Source organism: Pollicipes pollicipes, unplaced genomic scaffold (assembly GCF_011947565.3).
Source record: "Pollicipes pollicipes isolate AB1234 unplaced genomic scaffold, Ppol_2.1 Scaffold_7231;HRSCAF=8579_pilon_pilon_pilon, whole genome shotgun sequence".
NCBI classification, from domain to species: Eukaryota; Metazoa; Arthropoda; class Thecostraca; order Pollicipedomorpha; family Pollicipedidae; genus Pollicipes; species Pollicipes pollicipes.
This window is the reverse complement of record NW_023597034.1, coordinates 24,033,371-24,060,491: the sequence shown is the minus strand read 5'-3', so window position 1 is coordinate 24,060,491 and position 27,121 is coordinate 24,033,371. Positions and strand designations below refer to the sequence as shown.

At 51.7% G+C, this 27,121-nt stretch overlaps 2 protein-coding genes across 2 annotated transcripts; one reads left to right on the top strand and one right to left on the bottom strand.

Annotated features, from left to right (window-relative positions):
- Positions 1-12,079: 12,079 nt before the first annotated feature.
- LOC119109878 (uncharacterized) lies at positions 12,080-16,899 on the bottom strand. Its single transcript, XM_037233630.1, has 13 exons — positions 16,879-16,899; positions 15,805-16,112; positions 15,278-15,616; positions 15,080-15,110; positions 14,924-15,037; positions 14,585-14,682; positions 14,290-14,473; positions 13,884-14,073; positions 13,536-13,751; positions 13,253-13,416; positions 12,587-13,023; positions 12,198-12,381; positions 12,080-12,145 (listed from the first exon to the last, which is right to left on the bottom strand). The coding sequence occupies exons 1-13, from the start codon at positions 16,897-16,899 to the stop codon at positions 12,080-12,082; spliced, it is 2,352 nt and encodes a 783-aa protein (XP_037089525.1).
- Positions 16,900-25,398: 8,499 nt separating this feature from the next.
- LOC119109877 (uncharacterized) lies at positions 25,399-26,526 on the top strand. Its single transcript, XM_037233628.1, has one exon. It carries the CDS (start codon positions 25,399-25,401, stop codon positions 26,524-26,526), a length of 1,128 nt encoding a protein of 375 aa, XP_037089523.1.
- Positions 26,527-27,121: the final 595 nt, after the last annotated feature.

The following is a 27,121-nucleotide window of genomic DNA, read 5'->3' as shown; positions in this document are numbered from 1 at the left end:
ACATGCATCCAATTTTTACGCGGTCTGGATTGCATATTGGGTCTCATACGGGTCGAAAAATGTCCGTTTCTGAAATGGGCCGTTTTTCGCATCAAAGTGGCCGCGGCCAGATTTGTGATCACTTGCATGTTGACAACAGCGCCACTGAATGCTTGTTCCACCACTGCGCATCGTCTGCACCAGCAATCTGCTTTCAAGCGGAGCGGCTTTTAGAAACAAAACCATGGAAATTTGCGGCAATGAAGAATGCTATATGTTTCCAGCAACGCACTAATGTTTTACTATATGTCATTCGACGCGCAATTGTGCGGCGAACACGATGGTTGAACTTAAAACATTGACGCACGTATAGTTATCAAGTTATTTCCAACAAATTTTCTCTATCCGCGCTCGATGTTGATTTTGCATTCGCTGCACAAGCTGTTTGCACGCACAGAAACACTTGCCGCTACACTTACACACTAACTGGACCATGCCCTTTCATTCAGAACGGAAAAATCGTGTAAAGAAAAATTTCATTTTTTTTGACAGCATGGCACCCCGAAAAATGTTTCGGTCGGCACCCGGTGATGAAAAATGTTGTCCACATGTGGAAACACCGGTTTACATCGTTTGCAACTTAAAGCACCCTTCGATATTCATTGGTTCGTTAGATATAACTTTGGAACATTTTACTCCCCGAAAAACGGCTGTTTTCAATCTGAACATGCATCAAAGATGTACAGGAGCTGGATTTCACATTGGCCCTTATACGGGGTGAAAAAACGTCCGTTTCTTAAATGGGCCGTTTTTGGCATCAAGGTGGCCGCAGCCAGATTTGTGATCACTTGCATGTTGACACCAGCGCCACTGAATGCTTGTTCCACCACTTGTGTCGTCTGCACGCCCAATCTGCTTTCAAAAGGAGCGGCTCTCAATACCAAAACCATGCGGCCATCAAGATTGCTATATATTTAAAGCAACGCACTAATGTTTTACTATATGTCTTTCGGCGCGCAATCGTGCGGCGAACACGATGGTATAAGTTAAAACAATAGCGCACGTATAGTTCTGAAGTAAGTTCCAAAAAACCTTCTCAAACGGCGCTCGATGTTGATTTTGCAATTGCTGCACAAGCTGTTTGCATGCACAGAAAGACTTGCCGCTGCATTTACACACTAAATGGGCCATGCCCTTTCAATCAGAACTGATTAAATTTCGTTTTTAAAATTTTCATTTTTTTCGACAAAAAGGCCCCTTTGCCAAAACTTTCCGTCGGCACCCGGCGATCAATGTTGTTGTCAACAAGTGGTGACATCGGTTTACATCGGGTGCAAGTTAAAGCACACTTCGATTTACATTGGTTCATTACATATGACTTGGAAACCTTTTACTACCCGGAAAACGGCGGTTTTCAGTCTGAACATGAATCCAATTTGCACGCGTGCTGGACTTCATATTGGCCCTCATACTGGTCGAAAAACTCCGTTTCTGAAATGGGCCGCTTTCGCGTGAATGTGGCCGCGGCCAGATTTGTGATCACTTGCATGTTGACAACAGCGCCACTGAATGCTTGTTCCACCACTGTGTTTCGTCTGCACCGGCAATCTGCGTTCAAACGGAACGTCTCTCAGATACAAAACCATGGAAATTTGCGGCCATCAAGATTGCTATATGTTTCCAGCAACGCACTAATGTTTTACTATATGTCTTTCGAAGCGCAATCGCGCGACGAAAACGATCGTATAACTTAAAACATTCACGCACATGTAGATTTGAAGGTATTTCCAAAAAACTCTCTCGAAGTACGCTCCATGTTGGTTTTGCAATTGCTGCACAAGCTGTTTGCATGCACAGAAAGACTTGCCGCTGAACTTCCACATTAAATGAACCATTCCTCTTCAGTCAGTAATGAAATGTCGCGAATGGAAAATTGTCATTTTTTCGACAAAATGGCCCCCCAAAGGTTTTTTCGGTCGGAACCCGGTGATCAAAAATGTTGTCAAGAAGTGGTAGCATCGGTTTACATCGTTTGCAAGTTAAAGACCCCTTCGATTTCCATTGGTTCGTTAGATATGAGTGTGGAACATTTTACTCCCCGAAAACCGGCTGTTTTCAATCCGAAAATGCATCCAACTTCCACACGTGCTGGATTTCATGTTGGCCCTCATACGGGTCGAATAAACGTCCGTTTCTGAAATGGGCTGTGTTTCGCATCAAAGTGGCCGCGTCCAGATTTGTGATCACTTGCATCTTGACAACAGCGCCACTGAATGCTTGTTCTACCACTGTGTATCGTCTGCACCGGTAATCTGCGTTCACACGTTGCGGATCTCATATACAAGGCCATGAAAATTTACGGCCATCAAGAATGCTATATGTTTCCAGCAACCCACTAATGTTTTACTATATGTCATTCAACGCGCAATCGAGCAGCGAACACGATGGTATAACTTAAAACATTAACTAAGGTATGGTTTTTAAGTTATTTCCAAAAAACTGTCTGAAACCTGATTCGATGTTGATTTTGCATTTGCTGCACAAGTTGATTGCATGCACAGAAACACATCCGCTGCACTTACACACTAAATGGACCATGCCCTATAATTACGAAATGAAAAAATCGGGTTTCGAAAATTTTCATTTTTTCGACAAAGTGGCCCCCCGAAAAAATTTCGGCCGGCACCCGGTGATCATAAATGTTGTCAACAAGAGGAAACATCGGTTTACATCGTTTACAAGTTAAAGCACCCTTCGATTTTCATTGGTTCCTTAGATATGAGTATGGAACATTTTACTACACATAAAACGGCCGTTTTAAATCTCAACATGCATCCAATTTGCACGCGTGCTGGTTTTTATGTTGGCCCTCATACGTGTCGAAAAAACGTCCGTTTCTCAAATGGCCCGTTTTCCGCAAAAAAGTGGCCGCGGCCAGATTTGTGATCACTTGCATCTTGTCAACAGCGCCACTGAATGCTTGTTCCACCACTGTGTATCGTCTGCACCGGCAATCTGCTTTCATACGGAGCGGCTCTCAGAACTAAAACCATGGAAATGTGCGGCCATCAAGATTGCTGTATGTTTCCAGCAACGCACTAATGTTTTCCTATATGTCATTCGACGCGCAATCGCGCGGCGAACACGATGGTATATTTTAAAAACATTAACGGAGGTATAGCTTTAAAGTTATTTCCCAAAAACCCTATCAAACGGCACTCGATGTTGATTTTAGAATTACTGCACAAGCTGTTTGCATGCACAGAAACACTTCCCGCTGCACTTACACACTAAATTGACCATGCCCGCTCATTCAGAAATGAAAAAAGCATGTTTGGAAAATGTCTTTTTTCCACAAAATGGCAGCCTTGCCAAAACTTTCCGTCGACACCCGGTGATGAAAAATGTTGTCAAGAAGTGGTAACATCGGTTTACATCTTTTGCAACTGAAAGCACCCTTGGATTTTGATAGGTTGGTTAGATATAAGTTTGGAACATTTTACTACCCGCAAGAACATCTGTTTTCAATCTGAACATGCATCCAGTCTGCACGCGAGCTGGATTTCACATTCGCCCTCATGCGGGTGGAAAAAATGTCCATTTCTTAAATGGGCGGTTTTTCGCATCAAATTGGCCGCGGCCAGATTTGTGATCACTTGCATGTTGACAACAGCGCCACTGAATGCGTGTTCCACCACTGTGTATCGTCTGCACCGGCAATCTGCTTTCCAACGGAGCGGCTTTTAGAAACAAAAACCATGGAATTTTGCGGCCATAAAGAATGCTATATGTTTCCAGCAACGCACTAATGTTTTACTACATGTCATTCGACGCGCAATCGTGCGGCGAACACGACGGTTGAGCTTAAAACATTAACGCACGTATAGTTTTGAAGTCATTTCCAACAAACGCTCTCAAACAGCGCTCGATGTTGACTTTGTAATTGCTGCACAAGTTGTTTGCATGCACAGAAACACTTGCCGCTGAAAATAGACACTAAATTAACAATGCACCTTCATTTAGAAATAAGAAGTTGCGTTTCGAAAATATTCATTTTTTTCGACAAATGGCCCCCTAAAACTTTTTCGATCGGCACCCGGTGATCAAAAATCTTGTCAACAAGTGGCAACATCGGTTTACATCGTTTGCAAGTTAAAGCACCACTTGATTTTCATTGGTTCGTTAGATATGAGGTTGGAACATTTTACTGCACGAAAAACGGCTGTTTTCATTCTCGAGATGCATCCAATTTGTGCGCGTGCTGGATTTCATTTTGGCCCTGATAAGGGTCGAAAAAACGTCCGTTTTTGAAATGCGCCATTTTTCCCATCAATGACGCCGCGGGGAGATTTTGTGATCACTTGCATGTTGAAAACAGCGCCACTAAATGCTTCTTCCATCACTGTGTATCTTCTGCACCGCCAATCTGCTTTTAAATGGAGCGGCTCTCAGAAACAAAACCATGGAAATTTGCGGCCATCAAGAATGCTATATGTTTCCAGGAACGCACGAATGTTTAACCATTTGTCATTCGACGCGCAATCGCGGCGCAAACACGATGGCAGAACCTAAAACATTAACCCACGTATAGTTTGAAGTTATTTCCAAGAAACGCTCTCAAACGGCGCTCGATGTGAATTTTGCAATTGTTGCACATGATGTTTGCTTGCACAGAAACACATGCCGCTGTAATTACACACTAAATGGACCAGGACCTTTAATGACGAAATGAACAAATCGTGTTCGAAAATTTCATTTTTTTCGACAAGGTGGCCCCCCCCGAAAATATTTCGGTCGGCACCCGGTGATCATAAATGTTGTCAACAAATGGAAAAATCGCTTTACATCGTTTCCAAGTTAAAGCACCCTTCGATTTCATTGGTTCGTTAGATATGAGTTTGGAACATTTTCCTACCCGATAAACGGCGGTTTTAAGTCTCAACATGTATCCAATTTGTACGAGTGCTGGTTTTTATGTTGGCCCTTTTACGGGTCGAATAAACGTCCGTGTCTGAAATGGCCCGTTTTTCGCATCAAACTGGCCGCGGCCAGATTTGTGATGACTTGCATGTTGACAACCGCGCCACTGAATGCTTGTTCCACCATTGTATATAGTCTGCACTTGCAATCTGCTTTCAAACGAAGCGGCTCTAAGAACCAAAACCATGGAAGTGTGCGGCCATCAAGATTGCTGTATGTTTCCAGCAACGCATTAATGTTTTACTATATCTCATTCGGCGCGCAATCGTGCGGCGAACACGATGGTATAAGCTAAAACATTAACACACGTATAGTTTTGAAGCAATTTCCAAAAAAACGCTTTCAAACGGCGCTTAATGTTAAATTTGCATTTGCTGCACAAGCTGTTTCCATACACAGAAACACTTGCCGGTGCACGAACACACTAAATAGACCATGCCCTTTCATTCAGAACTGAAAAAATCACGATTCGAAAAATTTCAATTCTTTCGACAAGATGGCCCCCCAAAAACTTTTCGGTCGGCACCCTGTGATAAAAAATGTTGTCAACAAGTGGTAACATCGGTTCATATCGTTAGCAACTTAAAGCACCCTTCAATTTCGATTGGTTCAATAGATATGAGTGTGGAACATTTTGCTGCCCGGAAAACGGCTGTTTCCAGTCTGAACATGCCTCCAATTTGCACGCGTGCTGGATTTCATATTGGCCCTCATACGGGTCAAAGAAAGTCCGTTTCTGAAATGGTCCGTTTTGGCATTAAAATTGCCGCGGCCAGATTTGTGATCACTTGCATGTTGACAACAGCGCCACTGAATGCCTGTTCCACCAATGTGTATCGTCCGAACAGGCAATCCGCTTTTAAACGGAGTGGATCTCAGAAACAATACCATCGAAACTTGCGGCCATTAAGAATGCTATATGTTTCAAGCAACGCACCATTGTTTTACTATATGTCATTCGACGCACAATCGTGCGGCGAACACGATGGTATAACGTAAAACATTAACCCACGTATAGTTTTGAAGTTATTTCCAAAAAACGCATTCAAACGGCGCTTGATGTTGATTTTGCAATTGCTGCACAAGATGTTTGCATACACAGAAACACTTGCCGCTGCACTTACACACTAAATGGGCCATGCCCGCTCATTCAGAAATGAACAAATCGCGTTTCGAAACTTTTCATTTTTTCCACAAAATGACCCCCTGCCAAAACATTGCCCTCGACACCCGGTTATCAAAAATGTTTTCAACAAGTGGTAACAAGAGTTTACATCGTTTCCAAGTTAAAACACCCTTCCATTTTCATTGGTTCGTTAGATATGAGTTTCCAACATTTTACTCCGCGAAAAACGGCTGTTGTCAATCTGAACATGCATCCAATTTTCACACGGTCTGGATTGCATATTGGGTCTCATACGGGTCGAAAAATGTCCGTTTCTGACATGGGCCGTTTTTCGCATCAAAGTGGCCGCGGCCAGATTTGTGATCACTTGCATGTTGACAACAGCGCCACTGAATGCTTGTTCCACCACTGTGTATCGTCTACACCAGCAATCTGCTTTCAAGCGGAGCGGCTTTTAGAAACAAAACCATGGAAATTTGCGGCAATGAAGAATGCTATATGTTTCCAGCAACGCACTAATGTTTTACTATATGTCATTCGACGCGCAATTGTTCGGCGAACACGATGGTTGAACTTAAAACATTAACGCACGGATACTTTTGAAGCTATTTCCACAAAACGCTCTCAAACGGCGCTCGATGTTGATTCTGTAGTTGCTGCACAAGCTGTTTGCATAAACAGAAACACTTGCCGCTGCATTTACACAATAAATGGACCATGACCTTTCATTCAGAACTGAAAAGTTCGCGTTTGGAAAATCTTCATTTTTTCCACCAAATTCCCCTACCACCAACAATTTCGGTCTGCACCCTGTGATCAAAAATGTTGTCAACAAGTGGCAACATCGGTTTACATCGTTTACAACTTAAAGCACCCTTCGATTTTTAGTAGTTCGTTAGATATGAGTTTGGAACATTTTACTACCCAAAAAACGGCTGTTTTCAATCTGAACATGCATCAAAATTGTACGCGTGCTGGATTTCATATTGGCCATCACACGGGTCGAAAAAACGTCCGTTTCTGAAATGGGTCGTTTTTCGCATCAAAGTGGCCGCGTCCAGATTTCTGATCACTTGGATGTGGACAACAGCGCCACTGAATGCTTGTTCCTCCACTGTGTATCGTTTGCACCGTTCATCTCCTTTCGAACGGAGCGGCTCTCAGAAACAAAACCATGGAAATTTGCGGCCATTGAGTATTCTATATGTTTTCGGCAACGCTTTAACGTTTTACTATATGTTATTCGACGCACAATCGCTAGGCGTACACGGTGGTATAACCTAAAACATTAACGCACGTATTGTTTTAAAGTTAATTCCAAAAAACGCTCTCAAACGGCGCTCGATGTTGATTTTGCAATTGCTCCACACGGTGTTTACATGCACGGAAACACTTGCCGCTGCACTTAGAAACTAAATGGACCATGCCCTTTCATTCAGAAATGAAAAAATCGCATTTGGTAATTTCCATATTTTTCAGCAAAATGGCACCCCCAAAACTTTCGATCGGCACCCTGTGATCAAAAATGTTTTCAACAAGTGGCAACATCGGTTTAGATCGTTTGCAATTAAAGCACCGTTCAATTTTCATTGGTTTGTTAAATATGAGTTTCAACATTTCACTACCCGAAAAACCACTGCCTTAGAACCAAACATGCATCCAATTTTTACGCGTGCTGGATTGCACATTGGGCCTAATACGGGTCGAAAAACGTCCGTTTCTGAAATGGGCCGTTTTGCGCATCAAAGTTGCCGCGGCCAGATTTGTGATCACTTTCATATTGACAACAGCGCCACTGAATGTTTGTTCTACCACTGTGTATCGTCTTCACCGGCAATCTGCTTTCAAACCGAGCGGCTCTCACAAGCAAAACCATGGATATTTGCGGCCATTAAGAATGCTATATGTTTCCAGCAACACACTAATGTTTTACTATTTGTCATTCGACGCGCAATCGCGCGGCGAACACGACGGTATGACTTTAAACATTAACACACGAATAGTTTTGAAGTCATTTCCAAAGAACGCTCTCAAACTGCACTCCATGTTGATTTTGCAATTGCTGCACAAGCTGTTTGCATGCACAGAAGCATTTGCCGCTGCACTTAGAAACTAAATGGAACATGCCCTTTCATTCAGAAATGAAAAATTTGAGTTTGGAAACATTTTATTTTTTCCACAAAATGGCCCCCTTCCAAAACTTTCGGTCTGCACCCTGTGATCAAAAATGCTGTAAACCAGTGGCAACATCGGCTTACATCGCTTGCAAGTTATAGCTCCCTTCGATTTTTATTGGTTCGTTAGGTATGAGTTCGGAACATTTTAATACCCGAAAAACGGCTGTTTTCAATCTCAACATGCATCCAAATTGTACGCGTGCTCCATTTCACATTGGCCGTCATGCGGGTCGAAAAACATCCGTTTCTGAAATGGGCTGTTCTTCGCATCAAAGTGGCTGCGGCCAGATTTGTGATCACTTGCATGTTGACAACCCTGCCACTGAATGCTTGTTCCACCACTGTGTATCGTCTCCACCGGCAATCTGCTTTCAAACGGAGCGTCTCTCAGAAACAAAACCATATTAATTTGCAGACATCATGAATGCTATTTGTTTCCAGCAACGCACTAAGGTTTCACTATATGTCATTCGACGCGCAATAGTGCGGCTAACACAATGGTATGAGTTAAAACATTAACGCACGTACAGTTTTGAAGGTATTTCCATAAAACCCTCTAAAACGGCGCTCGATGTTTGTTTTGAAATAGCTGCACAAGCTGTTTGCATGCACAGAAACACTTGTCGCTTCACTTACACACTAAATGGACCATGCCCTTTCGTTCAGAACTGTAAAAGTCGCGTTTGGATAATTCTTATTTTTTCAAGAAAATGCCAGCCCCAATTTTTCGGTGGGCACCCGATGATCAAAAATGTTGTCAACAAGTGGAAACATCGGTTTACATCGTTTGAAAGTTCAAGCACCCTTCGAATTTAATTGGTTCGTTGGCTATGTGTTTGGGACATTTCACTTCCTGAAAACCGCTGTTTTCGATCTCAACATGCATCCAATTTGTACCCGTGCTGGATGTCATATTGGCCCTCATACGGGTCCAAAAAACGTCCGTTTTTCAAATGGGCCGTTTTTTGCATCAATGTCTCCTCGGCCAGATTTGTGATCACTTGCATGTTGACAATACCGCCACTGAATTCTTGTTCCACCACTGTGTATCGTCTCCACAGGCATCCGGCTTCTAGACGGAGCGGCTCTCATAATCAAAACCATGGAAATTTGCGGCCATCAAGAATGCTATATGTTTCCAGCAACGTACTAATGTTTTACTATATGTCATTCGACGCGCAATCCCGCGGCGAACACGATGGTATAACTTCAAACATTCACACACGCATAGTCTTGAAGTTACTTCCACAAACTGCTCTCAAACGGCGCTCGATGCTAAATTTGCATTTGCAGCACAAGCTGTTTGCATGCACAGAAACACTTGCCGCTGCACTTATAGACTAAATGGACCATGCCCTTTCATACAGGAATGAAATAATCGCGTTTGGAAAATTTTCATATTTTCCCCAAAATGGCCCCTCCCCCAAAAATTTTCTGTCGGCACCCGGTGATCAAAAATGTTGTCAACAAGTGGTGTCGTTGGTTTACATCATTTGAAAGTGAAAACACCCTTCCATTATCATTGCTTCGTTGGATATGAGTTTGGAACATTTTACTACCCGAAAAGCGGCTGTTTTCAATCTGAACATGCATCTAATTTGTACGCGTGCTGTATTTTACATTGGCCCTCATACGGGTCGAAAAAACGTCCGTTTCTGAAATGGGCCGTTTTTCGCATCAATGTGGCCGCAACCAGATTTGTGATCACTTGCATGTTGATAACTAAACTAAAAACTTAATGCTTGTTCCACCACTGTGTTTCGTCTACACCGGCAATACGCTTTCAAACGGAGCGGCTCTCAGAACCAAAACCATGGAAGTGTGCGGCCATCAAGATTGCTATATGTTTCTAGCAAGGCACTAATGTTTTACTATATGTCATTCGGCGCGCAATCGTGCTGCGAACACGATGGTTGAGCTTAAAACATTAACGCACGTATAGTTTTGAAGTTATTTCCAAAAAACCCTCTCAGGCGGCGCTCGTTGTTGATTTTGCAATTGCTGCACAAGCTGTTTGCATGCACAGAAACACTTCCCGCTGAACTTACACCGTAAATGCACGATGCCCTTTTATTCAGAAATGAAAAAGTCGCGCTTGGAAACTTTTCATTTTTTCGACAATATGGCTCCGACAAAAAAAGATTCCTTCGGCACCCGGTGATCCAAAGCATCGGTTTACATCGTTTACAAGTTAAAGCACTCTTTGATCTTCATTGGTTCGTTAGGCATGAGTTTAAAACATTTCACTACCCGAAAAAAAAACGCTCTCAAACGGCGCTCGATGTTTAGTTTGCAATTACTGCACAAGCTGTTTGCATGCACAGACACACTTGCCGGTGCACTTGCACACTAAATGGGCCATGCCCGTTCATTCATAAATGTAAAAATCGCGTTTGGAAAATTTTAATTTTTTCGGCAAAATGGCCCCCCCCCTGAAAATTTTTGGTCGGCACCCGGTGATCAAAAATGTTGTCAACAAGTGGTAACATCGGTTTACATCGTTTGCAAATTAAAACACCCTTCTATTTTCATTGGTTCGTTGATATGAATTTGGGACATTTCACTACCCGAAAAACGGCTGTTTTCAATCTGAACGTGCATTCAATTTGTATGCGTGCTGGATTTCATTTTAGCCCTCGTACGGGTCGAAGAAATGTTCGTTTCTGAAATGGGCCGTTTTTCGCATCAAAGTGGCCGCGGCCAGATTTGTGATCACTTGCCTGTTGAGAACAGCGCCACTGAATGCTCGTTCCACCACTGTGTATCGACTGCACCGGCAATCTGCTTTCAAACGGAGCGGCTCTCAAAAACAAAACCTTGGAAATTTGCGGCCGTCAAGAATATATTTGTTTCCAGGAACGCACTAATGTTTTACTATATGTCATTCGACACGCAATCGCGCGGCGAACACGATGGTATAACTTAAAATATTAACGCACGTATAGTTTTGAAGTTATTTCCAAAAAACGCTCTCAAACGGCGCTCGATGTTGATTTTGCAATTGCTGCACAAGCTGTTTGTATGCACAGAAACACTGCCGCTGCACTTTTCAAGCGACTGGGGGATGAAGTTCCCCGTCGCGGGGGAAAAGATGGGGAAGGGGAGGGAGGGGGGGAAGAGGCGAGTTTCAGACCGCCGCCGGTAGGCGGCTGGCTGCGTCGGCCGGTAAACGACGCCGACGCAACGCAGCCGTCAGCCGGCCGACAAGAGGGCGTTTACGTGCGGGGCGCGATGAAGGCGTGAACGATCAGTGCGCACACCAAGTACCAACATTTGCTGATGCAGCAATGACATTGCCATTTAAACTGTGCTTCCGTGCGTCATGGCACGCTGGACACTGCAGAGATGTCAACAAAAAGACCAACATTCGACTTCACCAACTTTATTTTGGCGAAAGTGTTTGGCAAAGTCATGACAAAACACATACATCACTTCCCGCCTTTGCGCGACGCCTCCGCCCGCCGCTCCGCCAGCCATTCGGCCGCCGTCAGCCGCTGCAGGGGGTTGTGCGGGCAGAACCGCTGCCCGCGAAACTGTGTGTGACCGGCGTTGGTCATGGGCCGCCCACACACCCTGCAGCGGTAGACATTGCGCTGGCGGGGCGGAGGAGGCGGCGGCGGCGCATCACCGGCGGCAACGGCGGCCGCCGCGGTAGCCCCGCGCCGGCGACGCCACTGGGTGGTGCAGGAAACCGGGCGGGGCTGCACCTGCGGTGGCTCACCGATGCCCCCGGCCGCTGCTGGGCCGGGCGCCGCGGCCGCCGGTGCTGGCGCGGCGCTGACGAGCCGCTGGAGGGCGGCTAGGTCGGCAGCGGCGCCTAGGAGGCGCTGGAGGGCGGCTGCGTCACCGGCAACGTACGGCAGCACCACGACAACTGGCGGTGCTGTCGGCGCGGCAGGAGGTGGCGGCGCCGGCGAGCTGGCCGGGCGGCGCACCGACGCCTCGCCAACGGTGTCGGCTGGCTCCGGCAGCTGCACGGCCGGATGCTGGCGTGGGGGAGGCGTGACCGGACGCGTCGCTGCTGCGGGTAGGTGTCCTGCCGCCAAGGGTCGCTCGGCAGGCAGGTCCCGGCCCTGCAGCAGCGTGCGGACCTCGTCCAGACGCGTCCGGTCCTTGAACCTGCCAAAGACGACGAACAGCGCGTCACTCACATGAGTTGCGTCAGGATGCGTGCGGCCTTTGTGCCTTCGACAAACGACAGAGCATCAACCAATCAATCACTCTCAGGTGGCAAGACGGCAGATATTAGGCACAGTCACTGGCGTTGTCAGGAGGACGCGAGCTGGTATCACTTGAAAAAAACACACTCGCGCCAGGTACTCACCACTTGCCGAGCGTGCTCTCGTTGAGAGGGTACAGCTGGATGCCGGTACCCTCCAGGAGCGCTCGGCTGTTGTGCAGCCTCCCCCGCACCCGGTCGTACGCCGCCAGGATAAGGCGCCGGCGCGACACCTGGCGAGGCTGGTTGGCGGTGGGCCGCCGCGGTCCCGGGTACTCCTGGAGCAGGCGCAGACAAAGCGCCTCCACCAGACGTGACCGGGACGGTGGCAGAGCCCGGCCTCCCGACATGCGCCGAGGCACAGCCGGGAACTGGAGCGGGCGCCTGTCAACGTCGTGCTGGGCCAGCCAGAGTTGGCGGATGCGTGCCGCCTGGCTGGCCGTCACCGACAGGCCCTTCAGCTCCAGCAGAGCCTCGGCCAGCCGGTCCACCCTGTCCCAGCCGGGGACGCCGCGGTGGTCCACCGCCGGGTCGACATCCGCCTGAGGAGCGGGCATAGTTGTCAAGGTCAGGCACGCAGCGCCGACAACCATCGGCAAACGAGCTGGAGCGCGCCAAGATGTGACGACAGGAACGCGCGCAGACGGGCGCCGGAGGTCACTGAGACGAAGCACTGGCGTGCCGTACCTGCACGGCACCTTCGCCGTCCGAGTCGCCCGAGCTGTCGGAGGTGGCGTCGTCCAGGTCGGCGGGCCGGGCGACGGTGGCCACCTCCACGCCGGCCAGCGACATGTCGGAAAGGGCGGGCTCCTCACAGCCTTCGTCGACGTCCTCGCAGGCGTCGTTGAGGGCCCGCTCTGCCTCGTCTGACCCGTCGTCGGCCGGCAGCACGGGCCCGGACTGCGCGTGCAGGTACTCGACCCCGATGCGCTCACCTGCGAAATGGGACATCGTTATGGCACGTGAGGCAAGCACAGACGGGACGGAGCCGTGGATGATGCGACATGCTGGCAGTGGCATAAAGCCCACCTGGCCGTGCTTGCTCCTTTCTCACCTGTGTACTCGCCAGGTGGCCGGTACCGGGGGAACACCTGTCGCAGTCCGAGGCCCGTGCACGGCTCGGTGACACGGTGCTGCAGGCGGACGTCGAACGTCCGCAGCTGCTGCGCGCCGTCGTCTCCATCGAGGGCGTCCGCCGCCCTCGCCGCGTTCCAGCGCGCCAGGCCGTCCACCAGGTACTCCTGGAAGTGGACGGCGTTGGCCGACGTGCCTGCAACAAAACCAAGTACCCATGTGTGGAACGCCACCAAGAAGCGGACCGTCACACAACGTTGTGAACAGGCGCACGACCACACCATACGGCTGACGACACTGACATGCTGCAGAGGACCAGCCATCTCACCTGGGATGAAGCGGGCCAGGTGCAGGTGGAAGCTCTCGAGGGAGGTCGTGCCGCGTGCGCACCGGTACACCGGCAGGCGGACGCCGCCCTTCTGCAGGCACCCGGTCTGGGTGTAGAGAGTTACACCCTCCGGATCCTGAAGGCAGGCGACGTGGCTCCTCTGCTCTTGCCAGATGGCCTGGATCTCCGGCTTGAGCAGGGGCACCCCGCGCGTGTCGGTGGCGGTGGCCAGCTCCAGGAGGAGCTGCTCGATGAGCTGCGCCGACCGCAGAGCGCCCTGGGTGCGGCGCCGGCAGTGGCGAGCGAGCTCCTCCCTGCTGACCGCCTGCCGCACGGCCTCCTCCGGTGGCTCCTCCACGCCGCCAGCCACCAGCTCGGCCCGCTTGGCGGCGTGCAGGCGGGCGACGTCGCCGGCGTCCCACTCGAAGAGGCACGCCGACAGCCGGGACATGAACGTGCCGTACAGCGGATGGCACTCGCTGGTGACGCCGAGGGCGAAGCGCCGTATGAAGTGCCGGACGTCCAGACGGACGATCAGGCCACTCCACGCGGCAAACAAGCCCTGGAGGCGAGACTTGTCGCCCCCGGCGCTGCAGCAGTCCCGGTCCGTGTACAGCACGGTCGGGTCCGGCTCGCCGGCGCGCCGGTAGCGGGACGCCAGGCCGTCAGCCATGTGCTGCAGTGTGTCGGCCGCCTCCGACGTGGTGAGGACACACTGCAGCACCTCGCCCCTCTCGTTCCCCACGCTGGTGACCCAGCTGGCGGTGCCGGCAGCGTCTCCCCGGAGCCTCAACGTCACCTGGCGACACGCACGGCACGCTTACACACACAAACACACACACACACACACACACACACACACACACACACACACACACACACACACACACACACACACACACACACACACACACACACACACACACACACACACACACACACACACACACACACACATTGCAGACTGGCCGTCACATACAGGTCACACCGCGTGGAAAGAACCCGAAAGGCCTGGCACGTGACACAAGCCGCTGTCTTACCTTCTTCGTCGAGACAATCTTCAGGATCGACCCGTACGTCGAGGTGACGGAGGCTCGAAGGACGGGGAGACGTTGCCACACGTCCCTGACGTGGCACGCCAGGAACCACCCTGGCTGAGGCGGGGCGCGGAAGGCGGGCGGCTCGGCGTGCGCCACCGCCGGCTGATGCATGGCCTCCCGGCCGAGCCTGCCGAGCAAGCAGAGTTAACAGGTTAAACACGGAAGCAAACACTGACAGCAGCTGACAAACATCGCTGACATGCACTTTGCTCACATTAGACCACCAGCGACATAGCGCGCACCAAGCGGCCGGCACCCCACGCCGAGCGGGTACTTTACAAGAATCACACTTACTTGTGGCGCTGGCAGTCCGCCAGGTAGGCCAGCAGGCGCAGCGACCACTCCTGGCTGTGGACCTCAGCCACGTTCTGCCGTAACGCCGTCGGACTGTTCCCCAGGGTGCGGGCCCGCAGCATGGTGATGACGGCTCGGTCACATGCGAGTTTGTGCGTCAACACCGCTGGGAACCGCCCCCGGAGCCCGTCCGACAGCTGTTTCAGCAGCCGGGCGTCGTAGGCGATGTAGGTGCCTACGCACGCCGGGCAGTAGTGGTACTCAGCCGCCAGGTAGTACCAGTCTGAGGCGTCGACCACATGGCGAACCTTGTGGTAGACGCCCTTCGACCGGAGCGACCTGGAGAGCACAGAGTGGCCGTGTCATTCGTGCCCGACGGAGCTGCCGCAAACAGGCACACACGCATGCGACACACACATCGGCCACAATATCCAAAGCCGGCGACTGCACACATTATCCACCACTGAAAGAGTTCGACTGGCAGATGGCTTTGTCTCGCAACGCCCCCTATGTTGCAAGCCGCTTACCTGACGGGTGAGCACCGAGGACACTTGAGGTCCACATGCCACATCTTCCTGGGCATCCACAGGAAGAGGCGGCGCGTAAAGTAGCCACCAGGAGTGGGCTGGGTGCGGCACAGCGGCGCGCTGCTGGCCGGCGGATGGTGCCACAGCTCGGCGGTCGGGCGCAGCATGTGGGGTGCCGTAAACAGGCGCTCGCCGATCCAGGCCTGGTCGGCGAGCGCGACACCCTGCCGCCAACCGGTCGGCAAGTTGTCCTCCGGACAGCGTGAGTACAGGAGCTGCGGCTGGGGCTCGGCAGTGATGGTCTCCACCTGCCGGAAAGGTTCATCGTTGAGTACGTGTACACGCGTGTGCGGTGCTCGTATACACAACGTGACAACAACACTACAGGCCCAGTCATATCTCCATGGCAATACTTACCAGGGCCGCAGGCAGCTGCTGAGCGACCTGTCCCGAGGACGCCGCTCCTGCCGGCGCGGCGGCACTGGGGCCGGCGGCACTGGGGCCGACGGCACTGGAGCCGACGGCACTGGGGCCGGCGGCACTGGGGCCGGCGGCACTGGGGCCGACGGCACTGGAGCCGACGGCACTGGGGCCGGCGGCACTGGGGCCGGCGGCACTGGGGCCGACGGCACTGGAGCCGACGGCACTGGAGCCGGCGGCACTGGGGCCGGCGGCACTGGGGCCGACGGCACTGGAGCCGACGGCACTGGAGCCGGCGGCACTGGGGCCGGCGGCGCTGGGGCCGGCGGCACTGGGGCCGCCGGCACTGGAGCCGGCGGCGCTGGGGCCGGCGGCACCGGGGCCGGCGGCACTGGGGCCGGCGGCGCTGGGGCCGGCGGCGCTGGGGCCGGCGGCACTGGGGCCGGCGGCACCGGGGCCGGCGGCACTGGGGCCGGCGGCGCTGGGGCCGGCGGCACTGGGGCCGGCGGCACCGGGGCCGGCGGCACTGGGGCCGGCGGCGCTGGGGCCGGCGGCGCTGGGGCCGGCGGCACCGGCGGCGCTGGGATCGCCCGCCGCCCAGTCAGACGGAAGCGCACCGCCGGAAGGGGCAGGACGACCAGTCGCACCACCCACGTCCTGAAACAGTGCCGACATTACAATGGGCAGCAATGCCGATCATTTCCCAACACACATGGAACACGCATCGATTGTGAGCACTCATCAACGTCGAGTCAGCTCGACGACAGAATGTGCGCTTGAGCCAGATGCGCGACATGGCACAGCTTACCCGGTGGTAGGAGCAGGTGCACGCGACTGGTCGGTTCAGGGGATCCCGCCGGGCGCCAGAGGTCCTTGGACACGTCTGGATGGCTTGGATAGCCCCTGCCCAGCGGGAACCCCTGCCTGGGTGCTGCCCCCTGCCGAGGCGCTCCCCCGCGGCAACGCGAGACAGAATGGCCCGCCACTCCGCATCAGACTTTTCAAGCTTCGGCATCCTGCAACAGCGTCCGACTCCGACTGACCAAGGGGGAATACTGTCTGCTATAGGGCCCGCGTGGTACACCATGCCCCGCGCCCTCCCCTCCCACCTCGCGACAAACACCATAAACCGCGCGTACCCCTGGCGGCGACAACCATAAACGTTATTGGCACATGGCAGCCATACACCACTGATCCCTTCCCACGAGAAGCACGCGGTCCTCCGTCCAGAACACGACCGCACCATCGATATCGAGAGATATTCATGTAACACCTACGTAATGACATCCTGCAACCAGCTTCTGCCTGTCATTGATTGCACGTCTTGTAATCGGTGATCACATGAAGTCTCGGCCGGATCCCCCCCACATGTAAAGTAGAACTGCCGCACGCAACGCCGACAGGGAGACTCGCCCTACGCCCCCCGAGGAGCAGCACCTCTTATCCTCCTCCCAAGCCACCCGCAACAAGATCGGCGTGCGACTCGCCGGCGCCACCGCGTCCCACCCCATCGGCGTGTCCACGGGCTAACGCACTGCCCCCGAGCCGTGACCGTTTCCCTCACTGGGACATGAAACATTGCCCCACTCGGCTTACATGCTGACACTGTCCTGGGGCATGATCTATTGCTACACACCTTGACCGCATTCACCCGACACTTAGTGGATTTGGAAATGGTATAACACATGGGTTACCCTCTTACCTTGCAGAGAAGTGACCTGCGCCTCTTATGCCGCGTCGCTTCGAATTGGCGTCTTTTTCATGTTTCCGAGGCCGCGTTTCATTTCAACTACTGTGTTATTGGTAGACGAACACAAGCCCCGCCCACTCGGATGCTAGGCTGTTTCATACCAGCTACTGACTACCGGAGAGCGTTACATTAGCTGCGCAGTTGTGACCATCAAATTTGGGAAGAAAAATAAGTTTGTGAGTGGGCGGCAGCGCGACCGCGGTCAAAAAGCTGTTAGGTGAAGGTATAAGTAACGGGAAAGATCTTGTGTGCTTGTCATCCATACCTCAAAAACATACACGGGAATGGAAGCATTTACGTTTGACGAATTACAGAGAGAAATTGCCCCAGTGGCTCCATTAGGCGACGACCCACTTGAAGTCGTCCATTACCGCGATCTTGATGGGTGAGTTGCATCAGACATGATAAATGATAATGCTAGGGGTGCAGTTTCGGAAAATGCTTTCCCACTTTACATCAAACTTGAGGGGAGATGAAGCCCAAGTTGGGGGTGGGTGGGCTGAACCCCCCCCCCTCCCCCCAGCTGAATAGGAACTACACCCTTGAATTAGGATTTGATCAACTCTAAGCCATGCATTTTTACTGCTCTGGACAAGCTTGCATGATAACATTGGGTGATGAGAATGTCCATTGGCTTTTGCCTAAAATATTGAACATCGTGTTTTTGTTGGTGATACCTTCCTGATGCTTTCCTGGCATGTGTCTGCAGACCTTACCTGTTCCTGCTGGTGTTAATTTTCCAATCTAATAATACTCCACATGCTGCAGGGAAGTTTGGGACCGAAGGAGATTGGAAAAAAATGAAGACTTATGAAAAAACAGTGCCACTACTAACGGACGAGCAGTGCGCTGAACAGTTCAGATTGAAGAGGGGCACGGTCGGGAGGATTGTTGGACTCTTGGGGGAAAGGGATGAGAATCCCTCTGGACAGGGGAGGGAACCTTATCCCAGAGAGAAACAAGTACTCCTCACTCTTTGGTACCTGGGAAGCATCATCAGCTTCAGAAAAGTGGCAATGCTCTTTGGTTTGGCAACATGCACTGCTTGGAGGTTTGTGGATGAAGTTATTGAAGACCTGGTCACAATGAGGGATTTGTTCATCAACATACCTCCTTTGGAAAGCATGGCACAAGTGATGGAGGGGTTCAGGTCGCTGAAGGGGGTCCCCAATGTGTGTGGTGCTCTGGATGGGTGTCATGTAGGAATACTACAGCCCCATAATCATCCTGAGGCATACATCAACAGAAAGGGCTTCTTCTCAGTTAATCTGATGGCCCTCTGTGATTCATCCCACAAGTTCATGGACATCTGTGTGGTGTGGCCAGGGTCAGTTCATGACTCACGTGTGTTTAGAAAGAGTACCCTGGGTAAGAGGCTGGCAGACCCCACCACTAGACATGCAATCCTGCCACAAAATGGTTTCATTGTTGGTGATTCTGCTTTTGAACTACAGAGTTGGCTCATGACACCAATTCGGGAAAATCAACTGGCAGAAAATAGGGAAAAGAAAAAGAAGTACAACTCTCTGATCTCAAGCACACGTTTGGTTGTGGAGAAAACCTTTGGCATTCTGAAGGCAAGATTTCGGCGTCTCTCCTGTGTGGAAGCTCAGTCAGTTCAGAAAGTTGCGAAGCTCATAGTGGCAGCCTGCGTACTTCACAACATTTCACTTCAGGAGCATGACTTTTGGAAGGAGGATGGTGAAAATGAGGTCACTGAAGGCGTATATGCCGATGAAGAGATGCGACTGAGAGCTGGAGTACTGCGGGAGCATACAAATCCGGTACTCGTTGAACCATCCGCTGTCGTGGTGCGTAAAGAGCTAGTGGAAAGGCTTTGGGTGCTGTAGCAAGGCTGGTGGTGCTGCTGGATGATCACTGGCTGTGTTGCAGTGTCTATGGTATTTTCGTTGTGGTGTTCGCTGTAGGTCAGCATGATGTAGATTTTGCAATGCTGTGGAGGTCTGAAGGGCAGTGAACAAAGTGTTTTTTGCTGGCAGGAAATACAACATTTTTGTGATCTATGTGCATTCCAAAAGTCCGTACAGCAGTGACTGAAACTGCTTCCAAGTGAAATGTTACAATGGGAACAGGAGTCATCCAGAGACAGGTTGTCATCAAGACCCAAGCTTAAAAAAATAATGTCCCGCTAAATCCCTAGTAGTCCCCACATTAACTAAAAGATCCAAAGCACTAACGCCATGTCGCCTGCCCCGCGCGCCGCCATGTTTGTGGATGCCCCGCCGACTATCGAGATGTTAAAAGGTTTTGCCAGTCCAGTAGTCGACAAGTGTGACGTCACACCCTTCACGTCACGAATCCATCATGGCCGCCCGACCAATCATAGAACAGGATTTCGACTATTGGTAGTACGATAGTTAAAATGAAACGCGCCCCAAGTAACCTTGAACACTCTGAGCAAGACCGTGCGTCCTGGTCTCTGGCGCCTCCAGCCTGGAGATCCGTCGTCACGTTGCAACAATGCTATACAACTTGAGACGCTGGCAGTCCGCCAGGAACGCCAGCTGTCACAGCGACCACGACTTCCATCGCAATGTAATCCAGCCTTACCCATCGCAATGCTTACCGGAGCCGCAGGCAGAGATGCTGAGGATGCTGTGGGTTCTGCGATGATGATAATGATGTAGGATACTTGAGTTCAAGACACTGATTTTCACCATGAAACTGGATCTTGAATGGGAGGAAACAGGAACACGTCTCTATCATCATACTCCATGCTACGGTATTGGCATCGGACTCCCCAGCGTGCTGCGACGCCTTCCCAGACTGCTGCCACATGTTCGGACTGTTTGGGCGCCGGAAAGCTGGGAGATATGAACAGCACTGACAGCAAAACCGTTCAAGAAGACAACATTCATGGCGCAAAGCAAGCTTCTGCCACGTGCACGAAAAAAACACGAGGTTTTCGCCACACAGGTCCCGGCTGTTACGCGATCGCTGATTGGTCGACCGGACTGACACCTGTGAGAAAACCGGTGATTTGTCAGTGGGGGAAAAACTGGATGGTGATTGGCAGATGCCAGGTTCCAAATTGTTCCAAGTTGTTTCATTCGTGTTCCAATTTGTTCCAATTTGTTTCATTTCTGTTTCATATTGACGGAGACCTCCCAACAGACCGACAGACAGTAGATCATTGTCAAACTTCCCTTAGGCGTACAGGGAGAAAACCGAGAACATTAGGCACGCCCCGTTTAACAATAGCCAGGCTTCATTACATTACTGAGGGGCGAATCCATCCTTTACACGCAGTATTCAGGCGACATCGGAGAGGTGGCGTGAATAATTTGATATTCGGCGATGCATTTTTTTTTCTGAAACGTCCTCATGCGAGTGCTTTGCATGCGAACAACCAATGCTGCGTCACTGATGCTTAGCAATTTTTACGTGCGTGGTTTTGTCAAGCAAGCTTGTGTTGCCAGCATTAACGTACTCAAGATTGTTTGAGATAAATTTTGGATTTGACTTAACGCATGCAAACCCTTTGCCTAGGAGCTTTTGCCTCCCCGTCAACGTTTTGCCATAACGAATATTTTCCAAGCGTTCTTTAAGCCATACAAACATTTGCTTACGAGGTCTTTGGTACTACCCTTTTCGCACATTATTTTACCAACCGCACTTTGCATCACACGTATCACGCACATTTGTTGGGTGAGATTCCACAAGCTCTTTTTCCAAGCGCATTTTTGTCCTAAAATCTTTGTCTTCGCGGTGATCGATAACAGGTTTTCAACGCTAGTGTTGCCTGCAACAGCAGCATACGACTGGCGGTCAGTGCCTGCTAGTTCGTACTGTTGTGGCTTGATTCGAAACTAATGCAATTAAGGTATGATTTCAACCTGGAGCTGAGCAGCACTGCTCTTTGTATACATGCTGTTGAGCACTGGGACTCCCTCACAAGCAAGTGATGTTCCTTGCACGAACCACGGGAGTGGCAGACGGCGCCGCTCGCTGACGCCACACCGGCGACGCCGGCAGTCAGCCTGTCCAGACCCGCCTTCCCATCGGTTGCATCCCGCCGTGCCTGACGCCGCCGGAACTTGCCCTCTCTTCTGCCAACGCTGACCCACCCCGTGCCCCTTCTTGGTCGCAGGAGCGAGGGAAGTTGTCAAGAATGGGAGAGGGGGTCAGAGGCATTTGAGTCGTTTCTTTCCATGTACCACCGCAAGCCTAGTGCTGAATTATCTCAATTGTTGGGAAGTGGACTCTATCCCCCAAGGTCCTCCCCCCCCCAATAACGCGATCGTTCCCTCGCCTATGCTTGGTCATACCGTCCCCGCCCGGCGTCCCGGTTGTTATGCTGGCGGCCGGGGGTTGTTTGGCCCGTCCCGTCGCGGAGGGATGGCTGCACCCCCCACCCCCAGACAAGTTGGCGCATGGGGAGGACGGCTCCTGGAAGTGTTTTGGTGAGCCAGCTGGGCGCATCGGTGAGTGTACATTGTGCAATATCATTTCCGTTTCGTGCATTGTGCTGTCGTGTGGCAGGACTCTTTTTTATTGATTTGTTGTTTTTGATACGACCGGTCCACTCGCAGGGCAGCGCCATGTTGCTTGGAGGGCGAAAATCCCTCCAATACCGTGCATCCTTGGCCACTTAGTGACGTGGAAACCCTTCCTGCAGTAAAAGGAGCCTCAATTAAAAAAGTCGGTTCCAGTCATTGTGTACAGCGTCATATAAGGCTTATTTATGTATGGGTAAGAAATCTCCCTTCCCTCACTGAAAAAGGCTTTAGACGAGGTCCTGGACCTGCATAACTTTTTATTGTGCAACAATACATTTGCGATATCTCTCGACCGTTTATTCTGATGTACTTGCTTGCAATATGCGAACGATGCGTTGTTGGTGTTTTCAGCTTGCGGCCTTTTTTGCGTATTTTCTCCGGCAGGATGAAGCTCGCTGTTGCGGACATTGGTGGCAGCGGGATGGACATCAACTTCAACCCTTCGTTGGCTGGGGAGGTGCTCCGCTGTTGAAGTGATGAGCTGCTGCTGAGAACGCAGCTACTCTGCTCTGGATGGCTGTTTGAGGAGTGCTGCTGGCCGCCCGGAAGCATTTTGTCTGCCAGCAAGCTGGCACAGCAATCAGAGGCTTCTGTCGGTCATCTGGTGCTGCTCCAGAATCATCATTTTTAGGAAAGTAGGCATTGTACCATATGGGCTGGTAATGTTCAGTTCGTGCTTCACGAACAATTCTGCCAAAATCTACGGCGATGATTTCCTTGCCACGATTATTGGTAATTCCATACGATGGACATGGCAAATACTTATTAAGTGCACCTATTCATCCTTGACTGGTTTCGTTGCCATCAGCCACAATCCATCCATTTCGGGGGCAAACAGCGAGTGTCTAAAACGACCCATACTCAGCCCTTAATGAGTCAAGTGGATCGGAAACCAACCGCTTTAGAACAAGAAATTACTATCGAGATAATATCGTATTCTCACATCGACCGATGACAGCTACTATGCTCCAGTCTGTCTGATCATGACAATGATAAGCTTGTTAGCATCGTCCTGGTGAAATAAACTACAACGCTTCAGTTACTTTTTATGAATTTGATACGAACCCCTTGAATGGATGAATTGCTGGGATCAGCGCTCACGCTTAGCGGTGCTTGTTGTGTGAGCCCTGACCTCCACCACCCGATCGTGCAATTCCAGACGACAGAATTTAGTGGCGAAAGCTTAACGTGCCGCAATGCTCGGCACGGTCCGTCCTGCCCTCTGACGTCAACTGACCTTTAACGCGACCGCTGCCACCGCCCGCAAGCCATACATGTCAAGGGCATATAGCGAGCGCCCTAAAGTGACTCGAACCGACCCTGCCGGGGGTGGGTGGAGCGGAAGGCGGGCCTCTAACCAACTGAGCCACCGGGACAGACTTTTTCTCATGAAATATAAACGTTTTGATTGATTACACTCATAAATGGCACCACTGATCGTTTGATGTCATTATTGGGACCGTATGAAGACTAAGTCATGTCTGCTTTCAGGCAAGTACTCCATGCAAGAGGCCTCACGTAAACGTTTCCCATACAAGTACCCCGAGAAAGTGCGTGTATAGTGCATTCCGGCACTGCTATTCAGCATAGCTGCGTTCGTTATTATCAACCTCGGCAAATGACTTGCTATAAAATCAGTTCTTTTTAGTAGTAAACCCTGTTTACATGAAAAATCATCGTCGCTCACGTTGTGGAGCAGTAATCTGAGGAACCAAATATCGCCATTTTCAGGGGCCATCCTGTGCAGCACACCGCGCTACGGTGTCTCCCGCAACAAAACGAAATAGGTATCAGGAAAATGGTTTGCGCTGGATAGACTGCGACGACGGCACGAAACACCGCGCTGACGACTGCAACAACGGCAACGCATAGCATTCGTCGAATGGGTTGGTGATTATTGCATTGGGCATGATAACAAAAGAGTTAATATTTTGTGCAATGGGCGACTCTGGACATGGCGTCCGACAACCTGCATTTGCGTTGCGGCAAGTTGGCGGCAAGCGACAAGCAGGTGAAGCGCGGTCAATGGGTCACAGCATTGACCGCAAGGCGGTCTGTCGCCAGCCAATGCTATGGCGGTGTGTAACATATGTGTCATATGCGTTGTTGGCATAGGACAAGTTCCTTCCTCGTATTGTTGCGGAAACACGACTGCAACTTCCGATACGGGGTTTCACTGAGTTCATCCCCCCCCCCCCGCTTGGCTTCAAGCCACGACGAACTTCGAGAAGAGAGGTCCAAATCCGGAGAAAAAATCGTTTGTTGGTGTTTTTTCGTGGTAGGTTGAGTCATTTTTTGCTGTTCGGGCCCTCTTCGCAATTCATTTTGCGAAACCACGGCCGCTGTGCGCGTTGAGTACCCTGCTTGAGAGCCGGCGATGGTTTGACGGTTCTATTTGACCGATCGGAATGTTCCAATATACGGTCCCATCCTAGCACTCACCGAGGGATGGCAGCACGATGATGTTCGGTAGACTTTAGTAGACTGCACATCGCCCAGTTGTGCGGGTCAGAATCGTGTGCGACAAACCCACTGCAGTCAGCTGATTTAGGAGTTACGAACATTAGGGGTTATGATACACTAGGTCTTACGATACATTAGGTGTTATGATATATTAGGAGTTGTGTTACATTAGAGGCTACGAGCATTAGGGATTACAATACGTTAGGCCATATGACACATTGGGAGTTACGATGCATTAGGAGTTGCGATACATTAGGTGTTGTGATACATTAGGGGTTCGATACCTTAGGGGTTATGACACATCAAGTGTTACGTACATTACTCGTTATGAAGCACTAGCGGTTTTGATACATTAGGCGTTGCGATACATTAGTGGTTACAAACATCACGGGTTTCGGTACTGACCCGACAGCTCGCCCCGGAGACGAGGAGGCGGCCGAAATGAGGGTGACAGCGTGCGTCACTGTTCCGGCGGCGCCGGCCATAAACGCCAGCCGGTACCCATCGTGGCTGAGGCTGCTGCGCGTGACAGCATGGGTGCACCGCTTCGACCACAACAGCCGTGCCAAGACGGATCGACGATCGGGGCCACTGACTGTTCACGAGCTGCGTGACGCTGAACATGTCTGGCTCTGCAACGCCCCGGCAGAACAGTTCGGACCCGAAATCGCAGCTCTGCAACAAGGAAGACGACTACCAACCGGCAGCTATCTCCACCAGCTAGCGCCCTTCATGGACTCGAGCGGCCTGCTGAGAGTCGGAGGGCGACTGCGTCATTCCCAGCTCGACTACGAAGCCAAGCATCAGGTAATACTACCTGCGAAGGGAGACGCCACACGGCTGCTCGTCACTGACCATCACAAGAAGCTCGCACACACGGGTGCCGAACACGTCCTGACTCACATCCGGCAGCAGTTCTGGGTCATCTGTGGCCGGGCGGCCGTAAAGCGATACACCCGCGCCTGTATGGTGTGTCGCAAACGGTCAGCTCGGCCAATGCCACCACTGATAGGCGACCTGCCAGCCTTCCACGTGGGTGACCCGGCCCCAGCGTTCACTAGAGTGGGCGTGTACTTCTTCGGACCCTTGGCGGTGAAGAGACAGCGTAAAAGGGAGAAGATATATGGCTGTCTGTTCGCCTGCCTGTCCACCCGAGCAGTCCACATCGAGCTGGCTCACTCACTGGACGCCGGCTCATTCATCATGGCGATGAGACGCATGATGGCGAGACGCGGCAAGACCAAGCTGGTTTGCTCGGACAACGGGACAAATCTCCGAGCCGGTGAGCGCGAGCTGCGCCAGTCGCTGCAGCAGTGGAACCAGGCCAAGATCGCTGACACGCTGTCACAAGAAGGCGTGGAGTGGAAGTTTAACCCTCCGGCTGCGCCCCATTTCGGCGGCGTGTTCGAGCGTCTGGTGCGCTCAGCTAAACGTGCCCTGTCGACCGTGCTGGGTGACAGGGTTGTGGATGACGAGACGCTTCGGACGGCGGTCACCGAAGTCGGGGCGCTCCTCAACGGCCGACCGCTGACGCACGTCAGCACCGATCCCGACCACTATCAGCCATAACGCCGAACCACTTCCTCATCGGAAGGGCTTCTCTTCAGCTGCCTCCTGGCGTGTTCGAGGATGGTGACCTGTGCCGCCGACGGCGCTGGAAGCACACACAGGTGCTGCTAGATCACTTCTGGCGGCGCTGGCGGCGGGAGTATCTTCCTACGCTGACTACGAGAGCGAAGTGATGCAGAGACAAGGCCGACATCAAGGTCGGCGAACTCATGCTGTTGGCGGACGATAACGTGCCCCGTGGACACTGGCCAGTGGGACGAGTGGCCCGCGTGCTCCCTGGCCCAGACGGCCGGGTTCGCGTCGTGGACGTGACGACACCCGCCAGGCAATATAGGCGGCCTGTCACCCGCCTCTGCCGTCTTGAGCATGACGCAGACGAGCGCTGATGTGACGGGACGGTGACCGTGAGCGTCCCGCCTAATAAGTAGTTTATGGCGGTGCCGTGCGACACCGCCGCACAGTGACCATGTGCGCCGCGATACTGTAGTTGACGGCTTATGATGTTTGGGATACTGTCATTCTTCCCCGACGCGCGCCGCGAGCGTTCGCGTCGCAGCGTAGACGTAGCTATAGCCTTAGTTTATAGCCTCTCATT